The following is a 25667-nucleotide window of genomic DNA, read 5'->3' on the forward strand; positions in this document are numbered from 1 at the left end:
AAATTGTGATTTCTGGAGACCACAACATCCTTTAAGCATGTTCTGGAATCACATATCGTTGCTTCAGATAAGGTGGAGGGGTGCAATGGGATGGGAGTGAGTATGTAATGAAGCAGAACAGTGTTACTTATTAACAATGGCGGGCGCCTTTGGGGGCTTCTTTCTCTCTGATTATGTTGGACTTCATAAGGGCCAGGCCTGGCCATGAGGGCACACTGATTGTGTGTAAGACGAAGCATCTCAACATCAGGCAGCCAAGTGTCTGACCTTGGCATGCTCAGGTGCTCCACGTCCACATTAGGGTTAGAAGAAATGGAGCTCAGGATCCCTAACTTTAACTGCCTGATGTCACTGTCATTTCGGGAAGTGTATCCCAGCTGGCTGAGTCATCTCTAAATGCAGTCACAGCAGCGGTATTTCATCAGCTGCTTGTCCCAAGCGTTATGTTTCTGTTTCACCATCGATGCACCACGTCGTGTGTCACTGTGTTGGTTCTGATGAATCTCCATGAGGAGCCTTGCCGGATTGAAGGCATGCAGGCCCTAGGCCACTGAGGATTGTGCAAGTGCCCCCATGTCTTGTAGGGTGCTGATGTGAATGGGATGCTGGATGGATGTGTGGAAAGGCAGCACTTTCTGATGGCTGATGCCGGAACACCCTCCTTCTAGTAGCACCTCATCTCAGTGCGTACACATGCCCTCTAGGATTGGTCATCCTACACAGCATCAGGTTTATGTGAACGTTCTGTGCAATGATGCACTATCATCTGGAAGTTCATAGGTGAATTAGAGGAGTAGATATGCTGGTGGTCATGCTGACCCATGACGATAGAGCATTGTGCAGAAGGATCCTCAGTGCCTCTCGTCATCCTCCTCTTGAAATCTGCTGGCAATGAGGGCCTCACAAGCACACCTGCTTTGTCTGACCCGTGCAATGGCACCTTTGCCTGCATCCTTGGCTTCTAAGACCTCAGCACCATCATCCCTTCAATGTTCTCCTCTTCGGAAGAGGTGTGCAGCTCCTCCATCTCGTCATTTTCCAAGTCCTCCCCACTTTATAGCGCCAGGTTGTGCAGCACCCAGCAAGCCACGATGATGTGTGAGGCCCTCTGGGGAGTGTACTGGAGTGCTCCACCAGATCTGTCCAGGCATTGGAATCACATTTTCAGAATCTCCATGATGTGTTCCAGCAATGCCCGAGTTGCGGCTTGAGCCTCATTATATCTTCTCTCAGCAGGAGTCTGAGGCCACCGCACGGGCGTCACCAGCCACATCCTTCGCAGGTAACCCTTGTCCCCAAAAGCCGACCTGCATCCTGTGTGGTCCCTCGAAGGTGTCTGGGATCGGCGAGGTACTCAGGATGTACAAGTCATGGACGCTACCTGGGAATCTGGTGCGCACCTGCATGATAAGTTTGTTATGGTTGCACACTAACTGCACATTGAGCAAGTGGGAGTTTTTGCGCTTGATGTACTGGATTGCCTGTTGCCAGGGAGCTTTTGTAGCCACATGATTGCAGTCGATGGCACCCTGCACCTGTGGGAAACCGGAAAGCTCTGCAAAACCCAGTGCTCTTGTGACCTGGCTTGCTTGATCTCTGTCAAAATGGACAAAATTGTGGGCCTTGGAAAAAGGGGCATCAGTGATCTCCTGGATGCATTTGTGGGTGGACACTTGGGAGATGCTGCAGGGGTTCCCAGTGGAGCCTCTCACACTCTGGTCATTTTTATCAATGGCTTTTTTTCAACATAACAATTTATTGCTATGACATTGCTGTACTTTTGCTCAGCAATTGTTTCTTTCCTTAAAACCGCAACTTGTTTTTGAAATTCAGTTTATTGTTGTGCCAAACCTCAGCTTTCCGACATTTGTTTGAGTGAGAAAAAATGCAAATGTGGCCCCCTCCGAGCAAAAAGGTTGGACAAGCCTGGGTTAAAACTGGGGGAACAAGTGTTGCCTCTTTGAGGGATCAGTGTTACATGAATGGACATCATTGCTTCACTTTGCTGACTCCCTGCATGTCAATTGAACAGCTGCTAACCTGTCTCAGCTGTGCCTCTGTCCTCATTTTGGAATTATCAATTCAATCGGGTGGCCCTTTAGTGCCACCCCAACCCTCCCAGCCATGTGTCTCAGTGCAACCTTCCCTGCATGTTGCCCCAGTGGAGCCCATGCCCTGCAGCCCCTTCCCTTCCCTCAGTCCTGCCTGGCCCCTTCCCCCAGTAGAGTCCTTGCCCTGCAGCACAGTAAAGGCCACCCCCGCCTTAACCTCACTGTGGCACCTGTAGAGACTTGCTTTGAGACCTCCCGTGAAACCGATGCGTTGCAGCCTGCGAAGACTGGCGCTGACCCCCGTGAGCGCTGCGCGATGCAAAGTATGCAAATTCACCTAGGGGTCAGAGGGGAAGCGCAGGTCGCCAGCTGCCCATCATTTAAACCCTGTAGTGAAAGCCATCATTCTGACTGCACGCCGATATGGGCGTGGAGGGATGATTCCAGCGAGCAGCTGTCATATTGAGATGTTGATTTATGCTAATGACATTCGTGACATTCGGCAGTGGGAAATGCGGCCCGCCATTGGCGGCTGAAGTGCACAATCGCTTCCTCATTTTATGTCGTCGCAAAACCGGTTTTGGGCCTTCTCACGAGATTTAGCTCTCACGCCCGGCATGATGCCCGTCATAATCAGGAGCGGAAAATCCTGGCCTATGTACACAGAAATGTGGATGAATGGCCTGAACTCCTTCAATTCTTTATCCCTGACTTATGGATCTGACTCTCCTGTAGAAGCAGGAACAGCACCAAGCTGGTCACTTGATCATAGAGCCAAATTGGTGACTGTAGGAAAATGTGTGGGCAGATTATTCTACTTTCCTTGGAGGAATTGTTACTTGTATGGAAAAAAGGGAAATTGAATTTTTTTGAAAAGTTTTAATTTTTTTTATCCATTAATTGGATGTGGGCGTCGCTGGCTAGGCCACCATTTATTGCCAATCCCTAATTGCCCTTGAGAAGATGGTGGTGAGCTGCCTTCATGAACCGCTGCAGTCCATGTGGCACCCACAGTGCCGTTAGGGAGGGAGTTCCAGAATTTTAACCCAGCAACAGTGAAGGAATGGCGATATATTTCTAACTCAGGATGGTGAGTGGCTTGGAGGGGAACTTCTAGGAGGTGTTCCAATGTATCTGCTGCCCTTGTCCTTCTAGATGGTAGTGGTCCTGGGTTTGGAATGTGCTGTCGAAGGTGCCTTGTTGAATTCCTGCAGTGCATCTTGTACATGGTACACACTGCTGCTACTGTGCATCGGTGGTGGAGGGAGTGAATGTTTGTAGATGGGATGCCAATCAAGCGGACTGCTTTGCCCTGAATGGTGGCAAGCTTCTTGAGTGAAGTTGGAGCTGCACTCATCCAGGCAAGTGGAGAGTATTCCATCACTGACTTATGCCTTGTAGATGGCGGACAGGCTTTGGGGAGTCAGGAGGTGAGTTACACATGATTCCCAGCCCATGACCTGGTCTTGTAGCCACAGTATTTATATGGCTGGTCCAGTTCAGTTTCTGGTCAATAGTAACGCCCAGGATGTTGATAGCGGGCAATTCAGTGATGGTAATGCCATTGAATGTCAAGGGACAAAGGTTAGATTCTCTTTTGTTGGAGATGGTCATTGCCTGGCACTTGTGTGGCACGAATGTTACTCGCTACTTGTCAGCCCAAGCCTGGATATTGTCCGGGTCTTGCTGCATTACTTCAGGATCTGGGGATTCGCGAATGGTACTGAACATTGTGCAATCACCAGTGAACATCCCCATTTCTGACCTTATGATAGCAGGAAGGTCATTGATGAAGCAGCTGAAGATGGTTGGGCTGAGGACACTACCCTGAGGAACTCCTGCAGTGATGTCCTGGAACTGAGATCATTGACCCCAGTAACCACAACCATCTTCCTTTGTGCTAGGTATGACTCCAATCACCGGAGGGTTTTCCCCCCGATTCCCATTGACTCCAGTTTTGCTAGGGCTACTTGATGCCACACTCGGTCAAATGTTGCCTTGATGTCAAGGGCAGTTACTCTCACCTCACTTCGGGAGTTCAGCTCTTTTGTCCATGTTTGAACCAAGGCTGTAATGAGGTCAGGAGCTGATTGGCCCTGGCGAAACCCAAACTGAGCATCAGTGAGCAGGTTATTGCTAAGCAAGTGCCGCTGGATAGCACTGTTGATGACCCCTTCCATTACTTTGCTGATGATCGAGAGTAGACTGATAGGGCAGTAATTGGCTGAGTTGGATTTGCCCTGCTTTTTGTGTACAGGGCATACAGGAGCAATTTTCCACTTTGCCAGGTGATATAATACTGCAATTTTTCCTGCAAAAGGCATTCGTTCAGGTGTCACATTAAAAAGTCACTGCACAAGCTCATTGTATTGGAGGTAATGTAACAGCACAGATAAAGGATAGGCTAACCAACAGGAAACAGGGAGTAAGGATTTATGGGTCATTTCAGGTTGACAACCTGTAACTATTAGGCTACCAGTGTTGGAGCCTCAACTATTTACGATTTACATTAATGACTTGGATGAAGGGATTGAGTGTATTTTAATCAAATTTGTCGATGATACAAAAGTAGCAAAGGAAAGCGAAGGTGATGGGTTTGGAGATGGACATGCACACAATGTGGTACCACGAACAGTGTACTGGCTTTCCTGCCTCCAGTCTATCTTTATTGAGGCTGCTTCTTGGGGTGGGGTGGGGAGGGGGAGAGGCAGAGGGGCAGAGTCCAGTGTATCACCGGGGCTGGGCTGGTGAAGGGAGCGATGGGGTGGAGGGGGGCCAGGTTTGAGATGCTGGGGGAAAGGGTAAAGAGGGAAGTGTGATCTGAGGGTGGGTGCCTCCGATCGGCACAGGGAACAGCTAAAGCTGCTGGGCTGCCCCCATTCTTTGGGCCTCCCCTGCCGTAGGTAAGTGGCAGGGCGGGATGATGCCCTTAAGTGGCCACTAATTGGCCACTTTAGAGCCTCTATATGCCAAGGGCACCTCCACTGCCTCCCCGTAAAATTTCAGACAGGTCAGGGATGGGTGGGTAGGCAGCAGGCAGGCCACCTGCTGGATTTTACAAGGCCCCCACCTTCAACCTTGCCGGCGGGGGAGCGTACAATCCAGCCTATTGGATATATTCAAGGCGAGTTAGACAGATTCTTGAACCATAGGGGAATCAAAGGAATAGCGAACTGGCAGGAAAGTGGAGTTAAGGCCAAGATCAGATCAGCCGTAATCTTATTGAACGGTGGAGCAGGATTGAGGGGTCGTATGACCTATTTCTGCTCCTATTTCTTATGTTCCCATGATCCTCCTGCTCCACATTCAGGTAAGTATTTTTAACAAACTTATCTTTTTTGTTGGTAACCCATTAAGGACTGCCTGTGAGCTTGCATTTAGATGTGATTTTACTGAATGCAACTGGCACTGGCTGTCTCAAGGTAAACCAATATTGCAGAGGGGACTTCAAATAGGCATTAGGTCCCTTGCACATGCAAAAGGATTAATGTCTGTTTAATTTCTTGATGTCTATTTTATTATCTATGGCACTACTGCCATAGATAAATGAGGGGTAGCACATCTGCAGCTCAAAGAGAGAGAACAAGCTGCAGTGACACTTTTGGAAGAAGTTAACAATGGGCAGGTGATGCAGGTCTAGCTTAAATAAAAATTTCCTACATTACAACAGTATCTACACTTCAGAAGTACTTCACTGGTCTTGAGATGTCCTGAGTTTGTGAAATGCCTCATACAAAATTCAAGTCTATAAATGAAAATGCTGCAGTACACAGGCAGGAAAATTATTTTTTTCTCTTCCAGAATTCCTGCACTCATTAATTGGGAAGTACTTGTTTTGTTTATTTTTGTCCTTCACCATTTGCAGAACTGCTCTGTCTGAGATTAGAGTTGAAATCCATTGTTGGCAGAAGACCGGGTATCAGCCCATTAAGTGTTTACCCAGCCTGAACTATCAGACTTGCTAGAGTCAGGACTTTGAAAGCTTTGCTAGTTCGCAGTGAGATCATCTCAGACTGTGAGAAGGAGCAGTGAAAAATGAGAGATCTCCCTCAACTGAGTGTTGCTGTCTCCCTGATCTTGGTGGCTCTCTCTATCCAGCTGTCAGCATCCGAAACACCAATGACAAATTGGCTTGTCAATGTTTTATTTCCACCAGTAGGCCCTGAAGATGCAAACTTAAAGCACAGCGAATTTCCACCTCTGGTCATTGGTAAGCAAAGCTAGTGAGTGTTGTAGTGTGGTGGGATGGGAGGGATTGTGAGGGCGATGAGGGTTGCAATGGTGGGGGCAAGTGGCGGTGGTCAATTGTGTTGGATTTTTTGGAGAAAGACTGTATAGACGCTCTCTAGTGTTCAGGAAATGAAAACTAAATCCAAAAAAATCTATCCACTCAGGCCCAGGAAGAGAATGTCAGCCTTGACATTGCTGCACCTCTGCTGCCAGAATTTCAAAAGGTATAGTGAGGCATATGCCAGCAGGGTTACAGAAGGATGAGTATAACAGGAATTTCAAAAGTGGTCTACCTTGAATATTACTTTTGCCAATTAAGCCATAAAGAAATATAACACTCAACAGGAGATGTAATGAGAAAAAAGAAGTCAATAGCAGTGACCTTGGCTTAAATTGCCAACTTGCCACTAGATTGGTCACCTGTTATAGAAACCGCACGGTTTTCATTTCAATTGAAATCATTGGGCTGAGTTTAAATTGTGCAGCTGATCTGCAATGCCACTTTTAGGGCCAGGGTTAAGTTCAAAATTACCCCCTCCATGTTACTATAAGGCATGTGCCACCCACAAATATGAGTAGAATTTATGCCCTCTTCATAGGGCAGGATATTACGCTCGGCGTGCGGGCGCGTGCCTGACATGCCCGAGCATGAAATGACGCACGATGATGTCGGGCGTGCACCCCGACGTCTTCGCGAACTTGCACGATATTTCGTTCGGCGGGCGCACACCGGAGTTGTCTGCGTGCCCACTGATAAATAAAAGGCCTATTAAGGCCATTAACAATCTAATTAAATTCAAATATACTCTGCCCATCCAACCTTATGGTTGGCGGGCAGGCGAAAAGGCCAAGCGGCCTTTACATTTTTTAGGAAAACTCATCCACAAGCGGGATGAGGTTTCCTAAAGCAAATCAACATTAAATAAAAGCTTTATTTCGGAATTAAAATCATGTCCCATCTCATGTGACAGAGTCACATGAGGGGACATGTTTTATTAAAGTTTTACTGTCTATTAATTTTTTAAACAGCGCTTCAATCTCCCTAAGGCAGCTCCATGCCTCAGGGAGATTGAAGCGCTCTTTCTCATGCATGCTCATCCTCCTCCCCCCACTGCAACAGGTAGCTCTCAGCGCTGCTGCTCGCGATCCACGTAGGGCGGACCTTAATTGGCGGTGCGGAGCCGATTGTGGGCAGCGGTCAGCTTCCCGACCACCCCCGCCCGCCCCTGCCGTGCACCCCCGCCAAGGGAAAATCCTGCCCATGGTCATAGTTTGTTTAGATGGTAATATTAGAAGTAATTAAATTAATTAGAATTAGAATTGCCTGGAGGAAGGTCATGGAAACAGCAGAGGACAAAAGACTGTGCCACAAGACACCACTCACCTCGGTGGGACCTGGTTCTTGAGTAGCCTCAGGGTCACAATCTGGTGAGCACATTGCTCAACCTGATCCATAGCAGGGACACTGGAGGTTTCTGGCACTCGGAGAACTATTGGAGGCCAGGATTCTGCTGAGTCCGAATCTGATGCTGAGCCTCAGGATTCAGTTCTAAATCAGTTGCTGGAGCTGCAGCGATATTCACAGGAACATCGGGAAGGGGTGTCAGCTGCATTCCTCAGATTGCAATGTATGATGGAGGAGTTCATCCTCATTCAGTCTGAGGTGATAGCGCCAGCAGGCCAACGCATTGAGGTCAACACTGGCAGGATGATGGCCACCATGGAGACCTTGGTCCAGGACATCAGTCCTGCACTCCATTGCTGTAGCCCTTGGTGGCATCCATCAGTGGCTAAGCGAGAGCGGTTTGGGGCAACTAAATCTCACTCCAGCTGCCTCTTATCCTCAAGGAGTCAGCCAGGGGCCCTCAGGCACCCACAGGGAGGAAGACCAGCAGCTCAACATCCTAGGGCCACCCACCCAGATGACTCCTGGACTCTCTGGCTGATCCAAATCCTGTCTTCCTGTGAGCCCAGCATCTCCAGCTCCACAGGCCGAGGAAGGTGCACCTGCCCCACAGCAGGACACCCAAAGCAGGCCGGGGCCCTCTAAGTCTCAGCCCTCCAGAGAATGCCCGCTAAAGTCATCACAGACAACAGAGTGCAGCAGTCAGCAGGCTGAATCCACCTCTGCTGTGGATGTCGGGCAAGTACCAAAATGTAGCGGCAGGGTTAGGAAAGTTACAAAGACCTAGGAGCACAACGGTGGCACAGACTTTCATAGCATGTACATAATATAAACAAATGTAAATAGAATCATACCCATTTCACATCTCCTCTTGCGTATGTCTCCTTTTTATGATGAGCTGTGCTGCTGTCAATCAGGTTGATACCATGGACCCACCCCCCACTTATTGCACATGTTGCTATCATGGGCCTCTCATCAAAGGATTCCTGATGGAACCTGGTGGCTATCAGGGACTCATGCATACGCCTGTCTCTTCTGGCCCGTGCAATGGCATCTTCCCCCGCAGCCTCATCTTCCTCGAACTCATCGCTCTGAATCCCTTATGAGGTCCTCCTCGTTACAGGAGATATGCAGCTCCTCCATCTTGTCATCTGGCAAGTCCTCCCCGCTCTGCAGCGTCAGGTTGTGCAGCGAGCAGCAAACCAAGATGCTCTGCGAGGCCCCCTAGGGACTGTACTGGTGTGCTGTGCCAGATCTGTCCAGGCATCCTAATCACATCTTTAGGATCCCTAAGCTGTGCTCCACCAATGCTCAACTAGCGCCATGAGCCTCATTGTACCTTCGCTCTGCAGGAGTCTGAGACTGCCGCATGGGTGTCATCAGCCACGTCCGTTGCGGGTACCCTTTGTCACCCAGGAGCCAGCCCTGGATCCTGCTTAGGCCCTTGAAGGTGTCTGGGATCTGTGATATACTCAAGATGTATGAGTTGTGGACAATTCCTGGGTATGTGGCACAAACCTGCTTGTGGTCGCAGGCCAGCTGTACATTGAGTGAGCAGAATCCTTTCTGGTTTATGTATTGTAGTGCCTGTTGCCAGGGAGCTTTTATAGCCACATGAGCGCAGTTGATGGTTTCCAGAACCTATGGGAAACAGGAAATCTCAGCAAAGCCCAGTGCTCAGGCATCCTGGCTTGCTTGGTCTCTGTCGAAGTTGACGTAATTGTGAGCCTTGGCAAAAAGGGCGTTGGTGACTTCATGAATGCATTGGTACATGGACACTTGAGTGATCCCACAGAGGTCCCCAGTTGAGCCCTGGGAGGAGCCACTCACGTAGAAGTTCAGAGCAGCCGTTACTTCCACAACCACTAGCAATGGATGCCCTTCCAGTCCCTGTGGCACCAATTCATAGAGGATGTGGCAAATGTGAGTCACCAGATCCCTTGACATGTAGGGCCATCAGTGACACTGGCTCTCGCTCATCTGCAGATAAAGATGCAAGTTCTGTACACCCTGGGTCTTGAGAGCCACTTACGCACAATGTTTCTGTGAGCCTCATCCCCTGCATCCGGAAGAGACCCTGTTGGCCCTTGGTCTTGATGGTATTGCTCTTCTCTTTGGCGATCCAAAGGCACCTCCACTGAAATCTTCTCCTTCTTATCTCCTGCCTGTAAGCGATAATGCAGACAGCAATAAATCCAGCCTCCATCTTCCTGATGGTCTCTCTGCAGTATCAATGAGAAAGAAACATGTGTCAACATTAGTCTCCAAGGATCCTTTTTCTGTCAATGACTCGTCAGTGAATGTGGGTTCAAGAGCTTTGTTCCCGTGTCGAGAGTACTCACCCTGAAATGAAGACCAGTGCGGGGTCCATATCATGGTCCTCCCCAACATGACCGACTGCTATGACATTGCTTTTGTCAGGCGCTTGGATGTGCTGCTTTTAGCCTTGATGCTGGGGGCTCCATTCACTGCACTCTAATACAACACTCTTGGGAATAAACATGAGGGTAATGTTCATTCAGGGAATGAGATTATTTGAGGGGAGGCCTGAGGCTTCTCTTCTGTGAACCATCCAGTGCCAACTTTCTAACTGGCTTCTGGAGCTTGTCCGTTTGCCCAATTGTTATGGAGTTCATTATCACTCTGGAGAATTTCCATGCTGCAAACAAGGGGTGAAAACAAGATCAATTAGTGCCACTTTGCAGGATTAGTCTCATATGAATGGGCATCATTGCTTCACTTGCCTGATTCCCTGCACTGTCATTGAAATGTTTCTAATATGTCTCAGCTGTGACTCTCTCCTCATTAAGGAATGCACAGTTCAGTTGCGCGCCAATGGAATCAGCACCCCCCAGCCCACCCAGTGAATGCACCTGCCCTCCAAGCTGTCCACAGAGGCCTCACCAGCATAGCTTCTTCTCATTTTCATTTTGCTCTGCACCAATGCTGCAGGTTGGGAGATGATGGTGCAGAACTCGCGCTGCTAGACCAGCTTGGACCCTCCCTTTGTGAGTATGGAAACCCCTCCCAGCATCCCAGAGGAGTTTCATGTTCAGGTTTCCCTCCCTCACAGACCTCCCCATCCATGTCCTGTACTTATTGATCCCATTGTGCCTCTGCTGCATGTCCATTTATTAGCCCCTGGACATTTTGAAGTGGATGTACCTACAGCCCGAGTGGACCTCACCCATCCCCATCTTGAGGTCACTTACAATATTCAACATATACCCCCAATTGACCTTCCCCAAGTCATGTGTCTGAGTGCAACCTTCACCAATTGTAACCCCCAGTACAGGCCTAACCCTCCAGCCACTTCTCCTGTCAGAGGCCCGTTTCCCCCCTTCCCTAGTGCAGCTCTAACCCTGCAGCCCCTCCCCATTCCTCAGGCCAGATTCCCCCACTTCCCCTGTGCAGCCTTAACCCTTAAAAGCCACCCCTGCCACCCCTGCCTTACTACTGGTCTGGTAGGTAAAGACTTGCCCCTGACGCCCCACTGAAAACGGTGTGGTGCTGCTTGTGAAGCCTGGCATGATTCCTGTGAGTGCTGTGCGATGTAAGGTAGGTGAACTAACCTCGAAGTGACAAGCGAAGCGCAAGTTGCCAGGTGCACGTAGCTAATATCCTGTTGTGAAACACATCATTCTAATTTCACACCGACGTGGCCTGATTGGGAACTGATTCCAGTAGGGCATCGAATGAGATGCAAATGTATTAAAATGATGTTCTCGCCATGCCCAAGCAGAAACTGCGGTCCACTTATGACATGGACCGGACGATCGCAAGCTGGTTTCACAACGACGTAAAACCTATCTAGCACAAAGGAAGATGGTTGTGGTTGTAGGAGGTCAATCATCTCAGTTCCAGGACTACAGGAGTTCCTCAGGGTAGTGTCCTCAGCCCAACCATCTTCAACTGCTCCATCAATGACCTTCCTTATGTCATAAGGTCAGAAGCAGGGATCCTCGCTGATGATTGCACAATGTTCAGCACCATTCGTGAATCCTCAAACACTGAAGCAGTCCATGTCCAAATGCAGCAAGACCTGGACTGACAAGTGGCAAGTAACATTCACACTACACAAGTGCCAGCAATGACCATGTCCAACAAGAGAGAATCTAACCATCATCGCTTGACATTCAATGGCATTACCATTGCTGAATCCCCCACTATCAACACCCTGGGTGTTACCATTGACCAGAAACTGAACTGGACTATCTATATAAATTTGTGGCTAGAATAGCAGGTCAGAGGCTAGGAATCCTGCGGCGAGTAACTCACCTCCTGACTCCCCAAAGCTTGTCCACCATCTACAAGGCACAAGTCAGGAGTGTGATGGAATACTCTCCACTTGCCTGGATGAGCGCAACTCCAATAACACTCATGAAGCTTGGCACCATCCAGGGAAAAACAGCCCACTTGATTGGCACCACATCCACAAATATTCACTCCCTCCACCAACGACGCACAGTAACAGCAGCGTGTACCATCTACAAGATGCACTACATCAACTCACCAAGCCTCCTTAGACAGCACCTTCCAAACCCTCAACCGTTACCATCTAGAAGGACAAGGGCAGTAGATACATGGGAGCACCACCACCTGGAAGTCCTCCTCCAAGTCACTCACCATCCTGACTTGGAAATATATCACCATGCCTTCACTGTTGCTGGGTCAAAATCCTGGAACTCCCTTCCTAACAGCACTGTGGGTGTACCTACACCACATGGACTGCAGCGGTTTAAGAAGGCAGCTCACCACCACCTTCTCAAGGGCAATTTGGATCGGCAATATATGCTGGTCCAGCCAGCAAGGCCCACGTCCCATGAAAGGACTTTAAAAAGAAATCTACACTTCTCAAAATCCAGGCCAATTATGGTATACTGTCTTTGAGTATTAGTCTTCCCAAAGTTCATCACTTCACACTCGTCTGCACTGAACTCCATCTGCCACACTCCTGCTCCTTTCACCATCCTGTCCCTGTAGTCCTGAAACTTATATCCATACTCATCATGATCTACTACAGTATTTTGCCAAGTTTCAAATCATCTGTTAACTTTAAAATGCTGCTCCCACATTCCAGTCTACACCATCTATAAAAATGGCAAAAAGTATTGGATTCAAAACATACGTGGCTGTTCCCAATTTGAAAAACATCCATCCATCATCATACTTTATTTCCTGTCACTGAACCAATTTTGTATCTGTACTGCCACTTTCCTCTTAATTCCATAGGCTTCCATCTTCTTACTAAGCCTCCTGCATAGTACTTTGTCAAATACATTCTGAAAGTCCATATCTAGTACACAACCTTGATCAACCTTCTCTGTTACCTCATCAAAGAATTCAACTAAGTTAGTCAATCACAAATTACCTTTAACAAGTATATATTGACTCTCCTTGATAAGCTCATGCCTTTCCAAAGGAAAGTTTATTTCGTTCCTGATAATAGGTTCAATAATTTCCCCAACATCAACGTTAGACCAACTGGCCTATAATTTCCAGGTTTATCTATTTCCTTTCTTGGATAATGGCATATTTATTGCAACCCTTCAGTCCTCCTGCATTTCTTCTGTACTCGATGGGGATTGAAAGATTGTGACCAATGCCTCTGCAACTCCGACCTTCTTTTCTTTCAGTAACTGAGGATGCATTCCATCTGGACCAAGTGACTTACCAACTTTCAGTAATGCTAATCTTTTTAGTATGTATCACAGATTCAAAGTGTCTTGGCGGTGCAGAAGGAGGCCATTTGGCCCATCAAGTCTGCACTGGCTCTCTGAAAGAGCATTCCACCTGGTCCCACTCCCCTGCCTTATCCCCGTAGCCTTGCACATTCTCCCTTCTCAGGTAGCAATCCAATTCCCTTTTGAATACCTCGATTGGGCCTACCTCCACCACCCTTTCAGGAAGTTTGTTCCAGACTCCAGCAACTCTCTGGGTGAAAACATTTTTCTTCACATCACATTTACTCCTTTTGCCAATTATTTTGAATCTTTGCCCTCTAGTTCTTGATGTTCTCTTGAGTGGGAACAGCTTATCACTATTTACCCTGTCCACTACCCTCACAATCTTGAATACCTCTATCAAGTCTCCTCTCAGCCTTCTTTTCTCCAGGGAAAACAGTTCCAACCTCTCCAATCTATCCTCATAGCTACAGTTCTTCATCTCAGGAATCATTCTCATGAATCTCCTCTGTATTCTCTCCAATGCCTTCACATCCTTCCTCAAGTATGGTGCCCACAACTGGACACAGTACTCCAGATGAGGCCTAACTATTGTCTTATACAAGTTCAACATGACCTCCTTACTTTTGTACTCAATGGTCCTATTAATAAAGCCTAAGCTACTATATGCTTTACTAACTTCTCTCTCAACATGCCCTGCCATCTACAATGAGCTATATATGTATACACCGAAGTCCCCCTGTTCCTGCATGTCCTTTGGAGGCTTTTTTTTTTATACTGTCTCACCATAACTTCCCTGCCAAAATGAATCACCTCACACTTCTCTGCATTGAACTTCATCTGCCACTTGTTTGCCCAATCCACCAACATGTCTATGTCCTTTTGAAGTTCAAGACTATCCCCATAACAGTTTACAACATTTCCACTCTTCGTATCATCTGCAAATTTTGAAATCCTGCCCTGCACACCATAGTCTAGGTCATTAATATATATCAGGAGGAACAAGGGTCCTAACACTGACCCAAGGAACTCCACTACAAACCTTCCTCCAATCTAAAAAAAACCAATTTCTTGTCCAAGTGCCTACTTTCCCTTTATTCCAAGACTCAGAATACCTTTCGAAAATCCATATACACCACATCAACAGCACTTCCTTCTCTGTTACCTCCTCAAAAAACGCCAGCAAGTTAATTAAACATGATTTTCCCCTAATGAATCCATGCTGGCTTTCCTTAATTATCCTGCACTTGTCTAAGTGATTGTTGATTTTTCCCCATACTACAACTTCCAGAGGTTTCCCTCCCACTGAGGTTAAACTGACTGGCCTATAGTTGCCAGTTTTATCCTTGCACCCCTTTTTGAACAAGGGTGTAACATTTGCAGTTCTCCAGTCCTCTGGCACCTCCCCTGTGTCTAATGAAGACTGGTTGACTAGTGCCTCTGCAATTTCAACTCTCACTTCCCCTCAATTGTAAGATCTTCTAGTGTACTAGTTACCTCCTCTCTCAATGCCACCTGCATAGCAAGTTCTTCCTTTGTAAAGACAAAGTACTCCTTCAACACCTCCACTATTTTTCCAGCCTCCACATACAAGTCCCCTTTTTTGTCCCTACTTTTTCTTTTACCACCCTTTTATTATTTACATGCTTATATAAGAACTTGGGATTCCCTTTTATGTTTGCTGCCAGCCTCTTTTCATGCTCTCTCCTTGCTTTTCTTATTAGTTTCTTCATTTCCCCTGTGGTCCTTCTATAGTCAGCCTGATTCTCCATTGTATTTTCTACATGACATCTGTCGTACGCGCACTTCTTCCTTTTCATCTTTACCTCTACCTCTCTCTATTTATTTCTTCCTTTAGGTACCATGCCCAAAGAGGGCATTGGTGACCATGGACTTCCATTGGATTGGTCCATGATTATGCTTGGCAAAGTACTGCAGTGGTTTGCCATTGCTGTCTGCTGCATGGCTGACCAGGAAACTCCCCACTCTTATCACCTGCCATCAGGTGAAGGGTTTATGGGATGATAACCACCCTGTTTGTCCAAGTTATGCACAGGCATTCCATGACCATCAAGTCCTTAAGTAGGACTTGTACCTGGAGTTTCTGGCCCAGCGGTAGGGACATTACCACTGCACCAACGGACCTCATACTTCTCTATCTATTACTATCCTGTACATAGTATAACTTTCCTCTGCTCTTTTAGTGTGACCTTCACATCATCCACTGCTTTTGTGAAGGCAGATTTTTTAAAAATTCTTTTCATGGTATGTGGGTGTCTCTGGCTAGGCCAGCATTTATTTCCATCCCTAACTGTATTTGAGAATGTGCTGGTGAGCTGCCTTCTAGAATCTCTACAGTCCACCATGCTGTTAGCGGGGGGAGTTCCATGATTTTGACCCAGTGACAGTGAAGGAATGGTGATATAGTTCCAAGTCAGGATGTTGTGTGGCTTGGAGGGGAACTTGCTAGTGGTCTTGTTCCCATGCATCTGCTGCCATTGTCCTTCTAGGTGGTAGAGCTTGCAGGTGTAAAAGGTGCCAACACAGGCAGCATGGTAAGTTGCTGCAGTGTATCTTGTAGATGGTACACACTGCTGCAACAGTGTGCAAGTGGTGGAGGGAGTGAAAGTTTAAGGTAGTTGATGGTGTGCTGATTATATGTGCTGCTTTGTCTTGGATGGTGTTGAGTTTCTTGAGTGTTGTTGGAGCTGCACTCATCCAGGCAAGTGGAGAGTATTCCATCACACTCCTGAATTGTGCCTTGAAAATTGTGGACAACCTTTGGGGAGTCAGGAGGTGGGTTACTCACTGCAGAATTCCCAGCCTCTGAGCTGCTTTTGTAGCCACAGTATTTATATGGGTGGTCCAGTTCAGTTTCTGGTCAATGGTGACCCCCAGGATGCTGATACCAGGAAATACAGAAAAGCAAAGTATATTACTTTGGCAATGTCCTCTGCCTATATGAAGATTTCTCTTCGAGTCCCATGCCATCATCTTCCTGGGCATTAACTGAAACTTACTCCCGACACCCTGTGTTCAGCCTCCTTTGTCTGTTTTATTTCAACATTTATTTCCTTTGTTATCTGGGGGGTATTAGCTTTGGATGCTCTATTTGTTCCTTCATAGGAGTATGTCTAGTCTGTACCTAAACCATCTCTTTCCTGAAGGTCCCGCATTGCTCTGTTACTGTTTTATCCTGCAATTACCTTTTCCAATCTACCTGTACTGGTTCCCTTAAATCATTGAAATTAGCTCTTCCCCAGATAAGAAATTTACCTTAAATATTTTCTGATTTCTTTCTATATTTGCTCTAAACCAAATTATATTATGATCACTGTTAGCTAGATGATCCCCTTCTGTAACACACTCCACTTACATTACTTTATTTCCCAGAAGCAGAACCAACATTATTTCCTACCTTGTTAGACTGGAGACAGTTTAATCAAGAAAGTTCTCCTGTATGCATATCAGAACTTCCTCTCCTTCCTTACCCTCAGCATCTTGTTTTTCCCGTGGATCCTATTATTACTATTCCATTTTTTGTTACATGCCATTGAAATTTGCCCTAAGTTTTCTCATCTGCCTCCTCCTCAATGTTTGGAAATCTATTAAAAAAAAATTCAAGCCAAATAGACTCAGTCCTAAATTCTGTTTAGAACTGTTAACATTATCCTTAATCAATACTGTCACATCCATTCCTTTTATTGCTTTCTCTGTCATTCCTGAATGCTTAGCAACTAGAAATATTAATCTGTTTCTGGCCTTGTTTGAGCCATATCTTTGTTATTGCAACTATCTCATCCCATGTGACAAATTTAAGCCTGCTGCTCATCAACATTATTAGTTACGCAATTTATTATCTCCGTTGTAACTTTTGCTATTTTCTTCAATTTGATCCCTGCAATCTTTGAATTATTTCTAATATTATGTTTATAGCTCTCTGACCTCTGACCTCATTTCTGCTCCTCGCTGCTATTCTTTGGTTTCTCTCTCCCTGCTGAATTAGTTTAAATGCATCTATTTAGGTACTGAAGAAATTGCCAGATCTTACGGATACTGGCAAGAAAAGGCTGCCCAACATTTCCAGATAGATGATACAAGTAAGCCTGCAACAATTTGTTGCCTTTCAGTCAACACTGGCCAATGCCAAGCTTATAGTTCTTTCATTGTTTACCATGCATGTGTACACTCCTGCAGGACAAATAATCAGCAACTTACAACTTAATAGACCTTCACACATTAAATAATTGTAACACAGCCTAGCGTTATGATACATGGTCACTACAGGTTGGACACATACCTGATATTCTTATACAAGGAGGTGTAGTGTTTCCTCGATCCCAAAAGTACAGTTATGGCCAGTTCTGACAAAAGATCATCAACCTGAACCATTAACTCTCTTTCACCCTCCATGGATGCCACCTCTCCTGCTGAATAGTTTGTGTATTTTCTATTTTTATTTTAGGTTATCAACTTGCTTCCCAAATATAAAATGGTGTGAGAGATTGGTCGCTGCATCACAGAAACCACCCGAAGTTCAATTTCCTTTCTTCTTTCATAGGATGTGAGTGTCACTGGCAAGGCTATTATTTGTTGTCAATCCCTAATTGCCCTTGAGAAGGGGATGGGGAGTCACCTTCTTGAACCACTGCAGCCCATCTTGTGTAGGTACATCGACAGTGCAGTTAGGAAGAAAGTTCAGGATTTTGACCCAGCCACAGTGAAGGAACAGCGATATATTTCCAAGTCAGGATGGTGTGTGATTAGAGGAGAGCTTTTGAGGTGTTAGAGGTTTGGAAGGTGCTATCAATGGTGTGTTGCTGCAGAGCACCTTGTAGGTGGTACACACTTCAGCTACTGTCTGCCGGAGGTGGAGGGAGTGAATGTTTAAGATGGTGGATGGAATGTCGATCCAGCGGGCTGCTTTGTCCTGGATGATGTCGAGCTTCTTGAGTATTGTTGGAACTGCACTCATCCAGGCAAGTGGAGGGTATTCTATCATGCTCCTGACTTCATCGATGTTAAAGGAAATGAAAAAAAGGTTCCTATAAATGGGCAATGCCAGTTTACACCAGGGCATCGAATTGAAAATCTACCAAATGGTATTTTTAGGTAAATGACTCACAATAATTCTGTGTTTTTTCTGTTCTGAAAGTGCCTGGTCATATTGGAAATCGTCTGGAAGCAAAGCTGAACAAACCCGCTGTAGTCCACTGGCTGTGCATGAGGAGGAGCAGTCAATACTTCACATTGTGGCTCAATCTGAATATGTTCCTGCCCATTGGAATTGACTGCTGGATAGACAATATCAGGTAGTGCAATCTTGCTATGATGTTGCCAGCCTGGGCCTTATTAATCTGTCTCTTCATTGTATGACCTTTTACCTCAGAAGTTGATTGTAAACTTTCCGAATTGGGGATTTTCCTGAGCACAGATTTCAGAATGAGTTTCAGGGACATAGGGGCATCAGAGATTCTTCGAATGGCAGCTCCTACATTATTGGCTGGGGTCATTCTGGAGTCCATTTGCTGGTGTAGCTTTGGCAGGAACTTGAGATAGATAAGTAAACAAGTTTTCCGCCAATCTTAAGACAACATTATGGTGGCCAATGGAGGAATCTCCAGGAAATCCTTGCCATTTAACTCAGGCTCCATTGCCACCAATGTTACCAATGTTCCATGTATTCCATTTGATTCAGTGACCATCTCTCAACCACTGAGAAGTCAGGCTGAATTTTACGGGGAGTGGGGGAGGGGGAGATGTGTATTGCTCGCCCCCCCAAAGACAGTCCTGAGCGAACTGAGTTTTAAAAAGGCTGCTGCGCAATGATAATATGCTGGGGCTGGCCATAACGGGGTAATTGTGGAACCTCAAGGACAGGGAGTCCTGCATTTGAAAGCTGCCAACCAAGCTAATTGGCCAGCAGCTGCATAGTCTCATCAATGCCAGGACTCAGTTATGGCCGCTCCTGGGACTACAAGCAGTCCTGAGAAGGAAGAATAGATACCGGACATAGCTGAGTCTGGGATTTTTGGTTGGAGAGGGATCGGGGCCCCTAGGGCTTGGGGGGAAAGGTGGTAAGAGGGGAGGAGAGCATGGGGAGGTTGGGTTCTGAAGACTAGAGAAAGATGCCCAAAGGGGCAGGATACCAGCTCGAGGGGCTGCCCCTGATGGGCACAGGGCACCCTCCTAAAGGAGGTAGTGTCCCTTCGTTCCTGCCTTTTCACCTGAGATGGTGAAGTAATGACTGTCCTCCTTCGTAGCCACATGTATTATTGTAGCGGGGGCGGAAACAGTAATAGACTTAAGGGCGGGTAAGCCGGCTGAAGCCTTACCCACCCACCGTATTAAGGGGGACAACTCTGGAGTGGACTGGAAGGCAATGGGCTGGCCACCCATCCTATTTTTCATGCCGTAGTCCCTGCCGACCCCACCCCCGGCTGCAAATATGCCGGCTTGGGGGAGCCTTAAATTATCATACGAGCATACATACAAACATATGAATTAGGAGCAGGAGTAGGCCATTTGACCCCTCAAGCCTGCTCCGCCATTCGATGAGATCATGGCTGATCTGATCTGAACCTCATATTCCAATCTACCCCTGAAAACTTTTCATACCCTTGCTTATCAAGAATATATCTACCTCTGCCTTAAAGGCATTCAAGGATTCTGCCTCAACCGCCTTTTGAGGAAGAGAATTGCAAAGTCTGACAACCCTCTGAGAGAAAAGATTTCTCCTCATCTCTATCTTAAATGGGTGATCCTCTATTTTGAAACTATGACCCCAGTTCTAGATTCTCCCACAAGAGGAAACATCTTTTCCACATCCACCCTGTCAAGACCCCTCAGGATCTTATATGTTTCAATCAGGTCACCTCTTACTCTTCTAAACTCCAGTGGATACAAGCCTAACCTGTCCAGTCTTTCCTCATAAAATGACCAGCTCATTCCAGGATTAATCTAGTAAACCTTCCCTGAGCTGCTTCTAATGCATTTACATCTTTTCTTAAATAAGGAGACCAATACTGTACACAGATGTACAAGACAGCTGTAAAAAAAAATAGCCTTCTTCTATTTACATTCAAATTATAATTTTTTACAGGTTTTCTCTGTAGATATCAAAATAGGATATGAATGCTATATAAAGGTCAAAGTTCAGCCTTAATGAAAAGGCTTGACGCTTTATTTTCATTATTATTTTCTTGGTGGTGTTTCCCAGTTCCCCAAAGTCTCTTTCGTCTTTTCAGCTCCCTCAGCAGAGTGAATGGCTTTCTTAGTTATGCCAATGTTTTACTGATAATGGTGTGGGCTAGAAACCTTTCTCTTCCTCCTAACAGGTAACCACTTAAGTTCTACCTGGCTTGTCCCGACAGCTGCAAAGCTGAGAGTGGAATTCACCAGAATAGGAATGAAACTCCCATGCAAATTCCCTCATGTTAATCAGGACTAAACAAAAATAGAGGAGGTGAAAACAGAACTGTGAAAGCGCTGGGTACTGAGAAGTGTCTTTTCAACTTACTGCACAGGGTTAGAGCTGGTGTTATGGATTGGGCGGCCATTATAGAAACTGCTGGGTTTTTATTCCCGTCAATGCCAGTTTTACTGCCAGCTGGCAACTTGAAAATCTAGCACACTGTACCCAATGCACATGAAGGATCAGAAAGGTCACTTCTGTCAACGTTTTTTTTATTAGCATTTGACACAATTGAATCTTTCTTAGACTTGTTTACAACCGAACAACAAAGAGAAGTTCCAATTCACCTGGGGTGGTGACCCGAGTTCCTGGCTTTGGGAAGACCTACTCCGTGGAATATCTGGATCCATTAAAGCTAACAGGTTTGTTTGGGAAAGCTAACAAACCTTCCTCCAGTGACTAGTGTGCCATGAATTCTACAAGTTTAGAGTTATACAGTGTGTAGCAGAATAACAGATACACTGTACAAAAGGCAAGCCTTGGATTTACATAGTGCCTTCCACAAGCTCAGGATATCCCAAAGCACTTTACAGCCAATGAAGCATTTATTAAAATGTAGACATTGTTGTAATGCAGGAAACCCGGTAGCCATTTTGCATACAGCAGGCTCCCACCAACAGTTATGTGATGAGGACGATAACTCGTGTGCACTTGTTAATTCTTGATTCTTTGTTTAAATCTGATTTTTCTATTCCTCATCTCACTCAGGCAAGGCAGTGGTGTAGCGGTATTGTCACTGGACTGGTAATCCAGAGACCTGGGATAATGCTGTGCAGAATCCCACCATGGCAGATGGTGGAATCTGAATTCAATAAAAAATCTGGAATTAAAAGTCTAATGATGACCATGAAACCATTGTCACCTATCGCAAAAACCCATCTAGTTCACAAATGTCCTTTCGGGGAGGAAATCTGCTGTCCTTACCTTGCCTGGCCTACATGTGACTCCAGACCCACAATAATCTGGTTGACCCTTAAATGCCCTCTGAACAAGGGCAATTAGGGATGGACAATAAATGCTGGCCTAGCCAGTGACGCCCACATCCCATGAATGAATAAAGGAAAACTTCAGAGTCATATTTCTGCTTCTTTCACAGGGTCAGTATTTACTCATGTGACCAACATTCTTCTTCATTGGTCAGCTCTTCTCCACCTCTCGAACATTTGGTATTCTATACTCATCCTCATTGTAATAGATAAGACTGCAGCTAAGTATTCTGATCTCCTCACCATAATGTATATGATGCAAGCACAGTATATGTATATGTCCCTTAGCAAACTCCCCACTGATCATGTCCCCGTTGTATACTGATCTCTTCAGAACATAGGAACAACAATAGGCCATTCAGCCCCTCAAGCTTGTTCTGCTATTCAATTAGATCATGGCTGATCTGTATCCCGACTTCATTTCCCTATTTGGTTCTCCACCGCTTAATACCCCTACCTAACAAAAATCTATCAATCTTGGGTTTGAAATTTTCAATTGGCCCAGCCTCAATTGCTTCAAGTGTAACCCACAATGCCAATTTTATGGCCCAGTGGGACAGGTCCAGCTTCAAACCCTTTAGTAACCAGGTATTTTGCAGCCATGTTGAACAATTTACTGTGTGTAGGAACTGCTATTTTGTTTTGACAGGATATTTGCACACGTTGGTGCAGTTCTTGGTTAACGCAGGCTCTGTTCGTGATGAGACTGTGCGAGCAGCCCCTTATGACTGGAGAGTGGCAGCATGTGAGTACAGATAATGGACACCTCATCAAGCCATTACTGTTCTGACAAAAATGCTAACCAGATGAAAAATATTCACACTGAATTCTGAACATAGACTTCTGTGGCAGCTCAGCACGTAATCTGACAACACAGAATGAGGCCATTCAACCAATTGTGCTTGTGCTAACTCTTTGAATCAGCCATCCAATTAGTCCCACATCCCACACTTTGCCCAAAACCATGCAATACTTTCCTGTTCCAAATATTTATCCAATTCCCTTTTTTAAACTACTATTGGATCTGCTTCCACCAGTCTTTCAGGCAGTGTATCCCAGATGATAACAGTGTTAAAAAATGTTCTTCTCCTTTCACCTCCGGTTCTTTTGCCAACTATTTTAAACTGTGTCCTCTGGCTACCAACTCTCCCGTCAATGGAAACAGTTTCCCCTTGTATTATCAAAAGTAATCAACAACTTGCTTCCTTTCTCCTACCAGGTTTGAATTTTAAAAAATGCTGATGTAAACCTTCTGTAATAATTTTTATTTTCCCATCCTCTGTGATCTCCCCGCCACAAACCTCCCATCACTATCAAAACAGTCTCCTATTTGCAAGCCTCCACCAATAGCATTGCTATGAGGATTGTGTCAGAATGAAACTGAGTGACCTTTTCTCTGGGGAAGCACCCAAAAGATGATTCTGTTTCTGTCAATTAACTTTACTAAAAAGCAAAAGTCAACCCAAGTGCAAAAAGGGAAACTGGTTTACAGTCTAATTTACTCACATTAGTGACGGAATTAATATAACCCCTAGTCTGTGCATAGCAATATGGCTGTGAGTGGGAACTCAGAGGGTAAAGAGCCATAGACGTAACCCCCATCTTTTTCATGCCCTTACACAGTACACTGTAGCACTCGTCTGCAATGCTGTTGGTGATTGTAACACTTGGCTCCTTTCTGTTTGACAGATGAGCAAGAAGAATATTTTGACAAATTGAAGAAACTAATTGAGGAAATGCACAGGGCGTACAGCAAGCCTGTCTACCTGCTGGGCCACAGCATGGGGAATCTGTACATCCTGTACTTCCTAAAACAGCAGCCCCAGGAATGGAAAGACAAATTTATTCATGGATTCATATCACTCGGAGCTCCATGGGGAGGAACAGTTAAATCTCTTGCTGTGCTTGCTTCAGGTACCAATCATTTATGTATGTATATTTATTCTCCTATTATTGTCCCATGTAACTTCTGGAGCTGAAAATGAAGTTATAAAAGGTGACAACTTATTCTCTGTTATCATGCAGTTGGAAAATATGGTAAAATTCTGAAAATTCAATGCTGTTTTTAAAAGAAAGACTTGCATTTAGATCACATTTTTCACAATCATAGGATGTCCCAAAGTGCTTTTTTAAAATTTGTTCATGGGATGTGGGTGTTGCTGACAAGGCTAGCATTTGTTGCCCATCCCTAATTGCCTTGAGAAGCTGGTGGTGAGCTGCCTTCTTTAACTGCTGCAGTCCATGTGCTGTAGGTACAGCCACAGTGCTGTTAGGAGAGGAGTTCCAAGATTTTAACCCAGCAACAGTTAAGGATTGTCAGGATGGTGTGTGACTTGGAGGGGAGCTTGCAGGCAGTGATGTTCCCATGCATCTGCTGCACTTGTCCTTCGAGGTGGTAGAGGTCATGAATTTGGAAGGTGCTGTCAAAAGAGCCTTGGTAAGTTGCTGCAGTGCATCTTGTAGATGGTACCCACTGCTGCCACTGTGCATCGGTGGTGGAAGGAGTGAATGTTTAAGATGGTAGATGGGCTGCAAATCAAGCGAATTGCTTTGTCCTGTTGTTGAGCTTCTTGCTTCAGACAAGCAGAGAATATTCCGTCACACTCCTGACTTGTGCCTTACAGTTGGTGGACAGGCTTTAGGGAGTCAGGAGGTGAGTTAGTCTCTGCACAAGTCCCAGCCTCTGAACTGCTCTTGTAGCTTTACAGCCAATGATGTACTTTTGAAGTGTAGTCACTATTGCAATGTAGGAAATACAGTAGCCAATTTGTACACAGCAAACTCCCACAAAAAGCAATGTGATAATGACTAATGTTAGGGTAGACTTTCAACTTGCCACCCAAATGTTAAACTGGCTTTGCAGATCATAAGATCATCACTTTGCGGTTATGAAAACTGCCTGATCCTCATTTTCTTTGACATCAATGACATTGGACAGATTCTATAATGTGCACCAGGTTTATGCTAGTTTTACCACCTGTGCCACCCCCTTGCCACCACCCATCCTGGACAACAAATTGAATATTCGTTCCTGGTGTCTTTCATGGCTTGAAATGAAACTGTTCCAGTATGATAGAATGTTGCTGATGACGGCAAAGGCTGCAGCTGCATTGCTTCAGATAAGGAGGAATTGTGTGCACAAACACCAGGGCCTGAATTTTATCCTTGCCGGACACGCGCAATCGGCAGACCTGGGAGCAGTTGGGGAACAGACCTCCGACCACAATCGGTCCCCGACCGCAATTTCACACTGGCTGGCCAATTAATGGCCAGCCAGCATGAAACGTTTGCTGAAAAGCTCAGCGATGCCAGGGTGGGGGCGGGAAGAGGGCAGGTGATGATGTTTCCGTGGGCACGGGTGAGCACTGCAAGAAAGCTCCCTGAAGGCAGACAGCCTCAGGGAGCTGCAGATCTGAAAATCATCAAATAAAGTCTTAAAAACCAGAAAATAAATGTCTATGCATCGCAATCAGGCACCTGAAAATATATCTAATAAAAATGCTGTCCACAGATTTGTATTTTTCTTTACTTCACAACGGAAATCTCATCATGCCTTTGGATGAGGTTTGATGAAAAATGTAAAGGCCGCCTGGCCGATTCACCTGTCTGCCAACTGCAAAGTTGGACAGACCACGAAAAATTGGAGACACTTGCGCCGTTAATGGGCTTAATTGCCCTCTTAATTACCGGGGGGCACACTTCTGATTTTTACACATACCCGCCGAGCAAAATATCATGTGAGTGCCTGATGACGTCGGGACGCTCGCCCGATGTCTTCTCGTGCGATTTTAGGTCTGATTAGGTCGGGCGCACACCCACCTGTGTGCCATAACGTTC

The 25667-nt window shown here is 45.9% G+C and overlaps 2 protein-coding genes across 4 annotated transcripts in view; one reads left to right on the forward strand and one right to left on the reverse strand.

Moving 5' to 3' along the window:
* The window catches only part of ano10b (anoctamin 10b), a 134532-nt gene that overhangs the window by 78637 nt on the left and 30228 nt on the right, over nucleotides 1-25667 (reverse strand). The window lies entirely within an intron of this gene.
* The window catches only part of lcat (lecithin-cholesterol acyltransferase), a 29642-nt gene continuing 9909 nt past the window's right edge, over nucleotides 5935-25667 (forward strand). The window contains exons 1-5 of the mRNA XM_078544122.1: nucleotides 5935-6261; nucleotides 18526-18682; nucleotides 21091-21206; nucleotides 22480-22575; nucleotides 23520-23744. Of these exons, the coding sequence (XP_078400248.1) occupies nucleotides 6087-6261; nucleotides 18526-18682; nucleotides 21091-21206; nucleotides 22480-22575; nucleotides 23520-23744 (769 nt within the window). The 5' untranslated portion in view covers nucleotides 5935-6086. The remainder of the gene's footprint in view (nucleotides 6262-18525; nucleotides 18683-21090; nucleotides 21207-22479; nucleotides 22576-23519; nucleotides 23745-25667) is intronic.

The sequence above is a fragment of the Cetorhinus maximus genome, chromosome 6 (assembly GCF_964194155.1).
Source record: "Cetorhinus maximus chromosome 6, sCetMax3.hap1.1, whole genome shotgun sequence".
Lineage (NCBI taxonomy): Eukaryota > Metazoa > Chordata > Chondrichthyes > Lamniformes > Cetorhinidae > Cetorhinus > Cetorhinus maximus.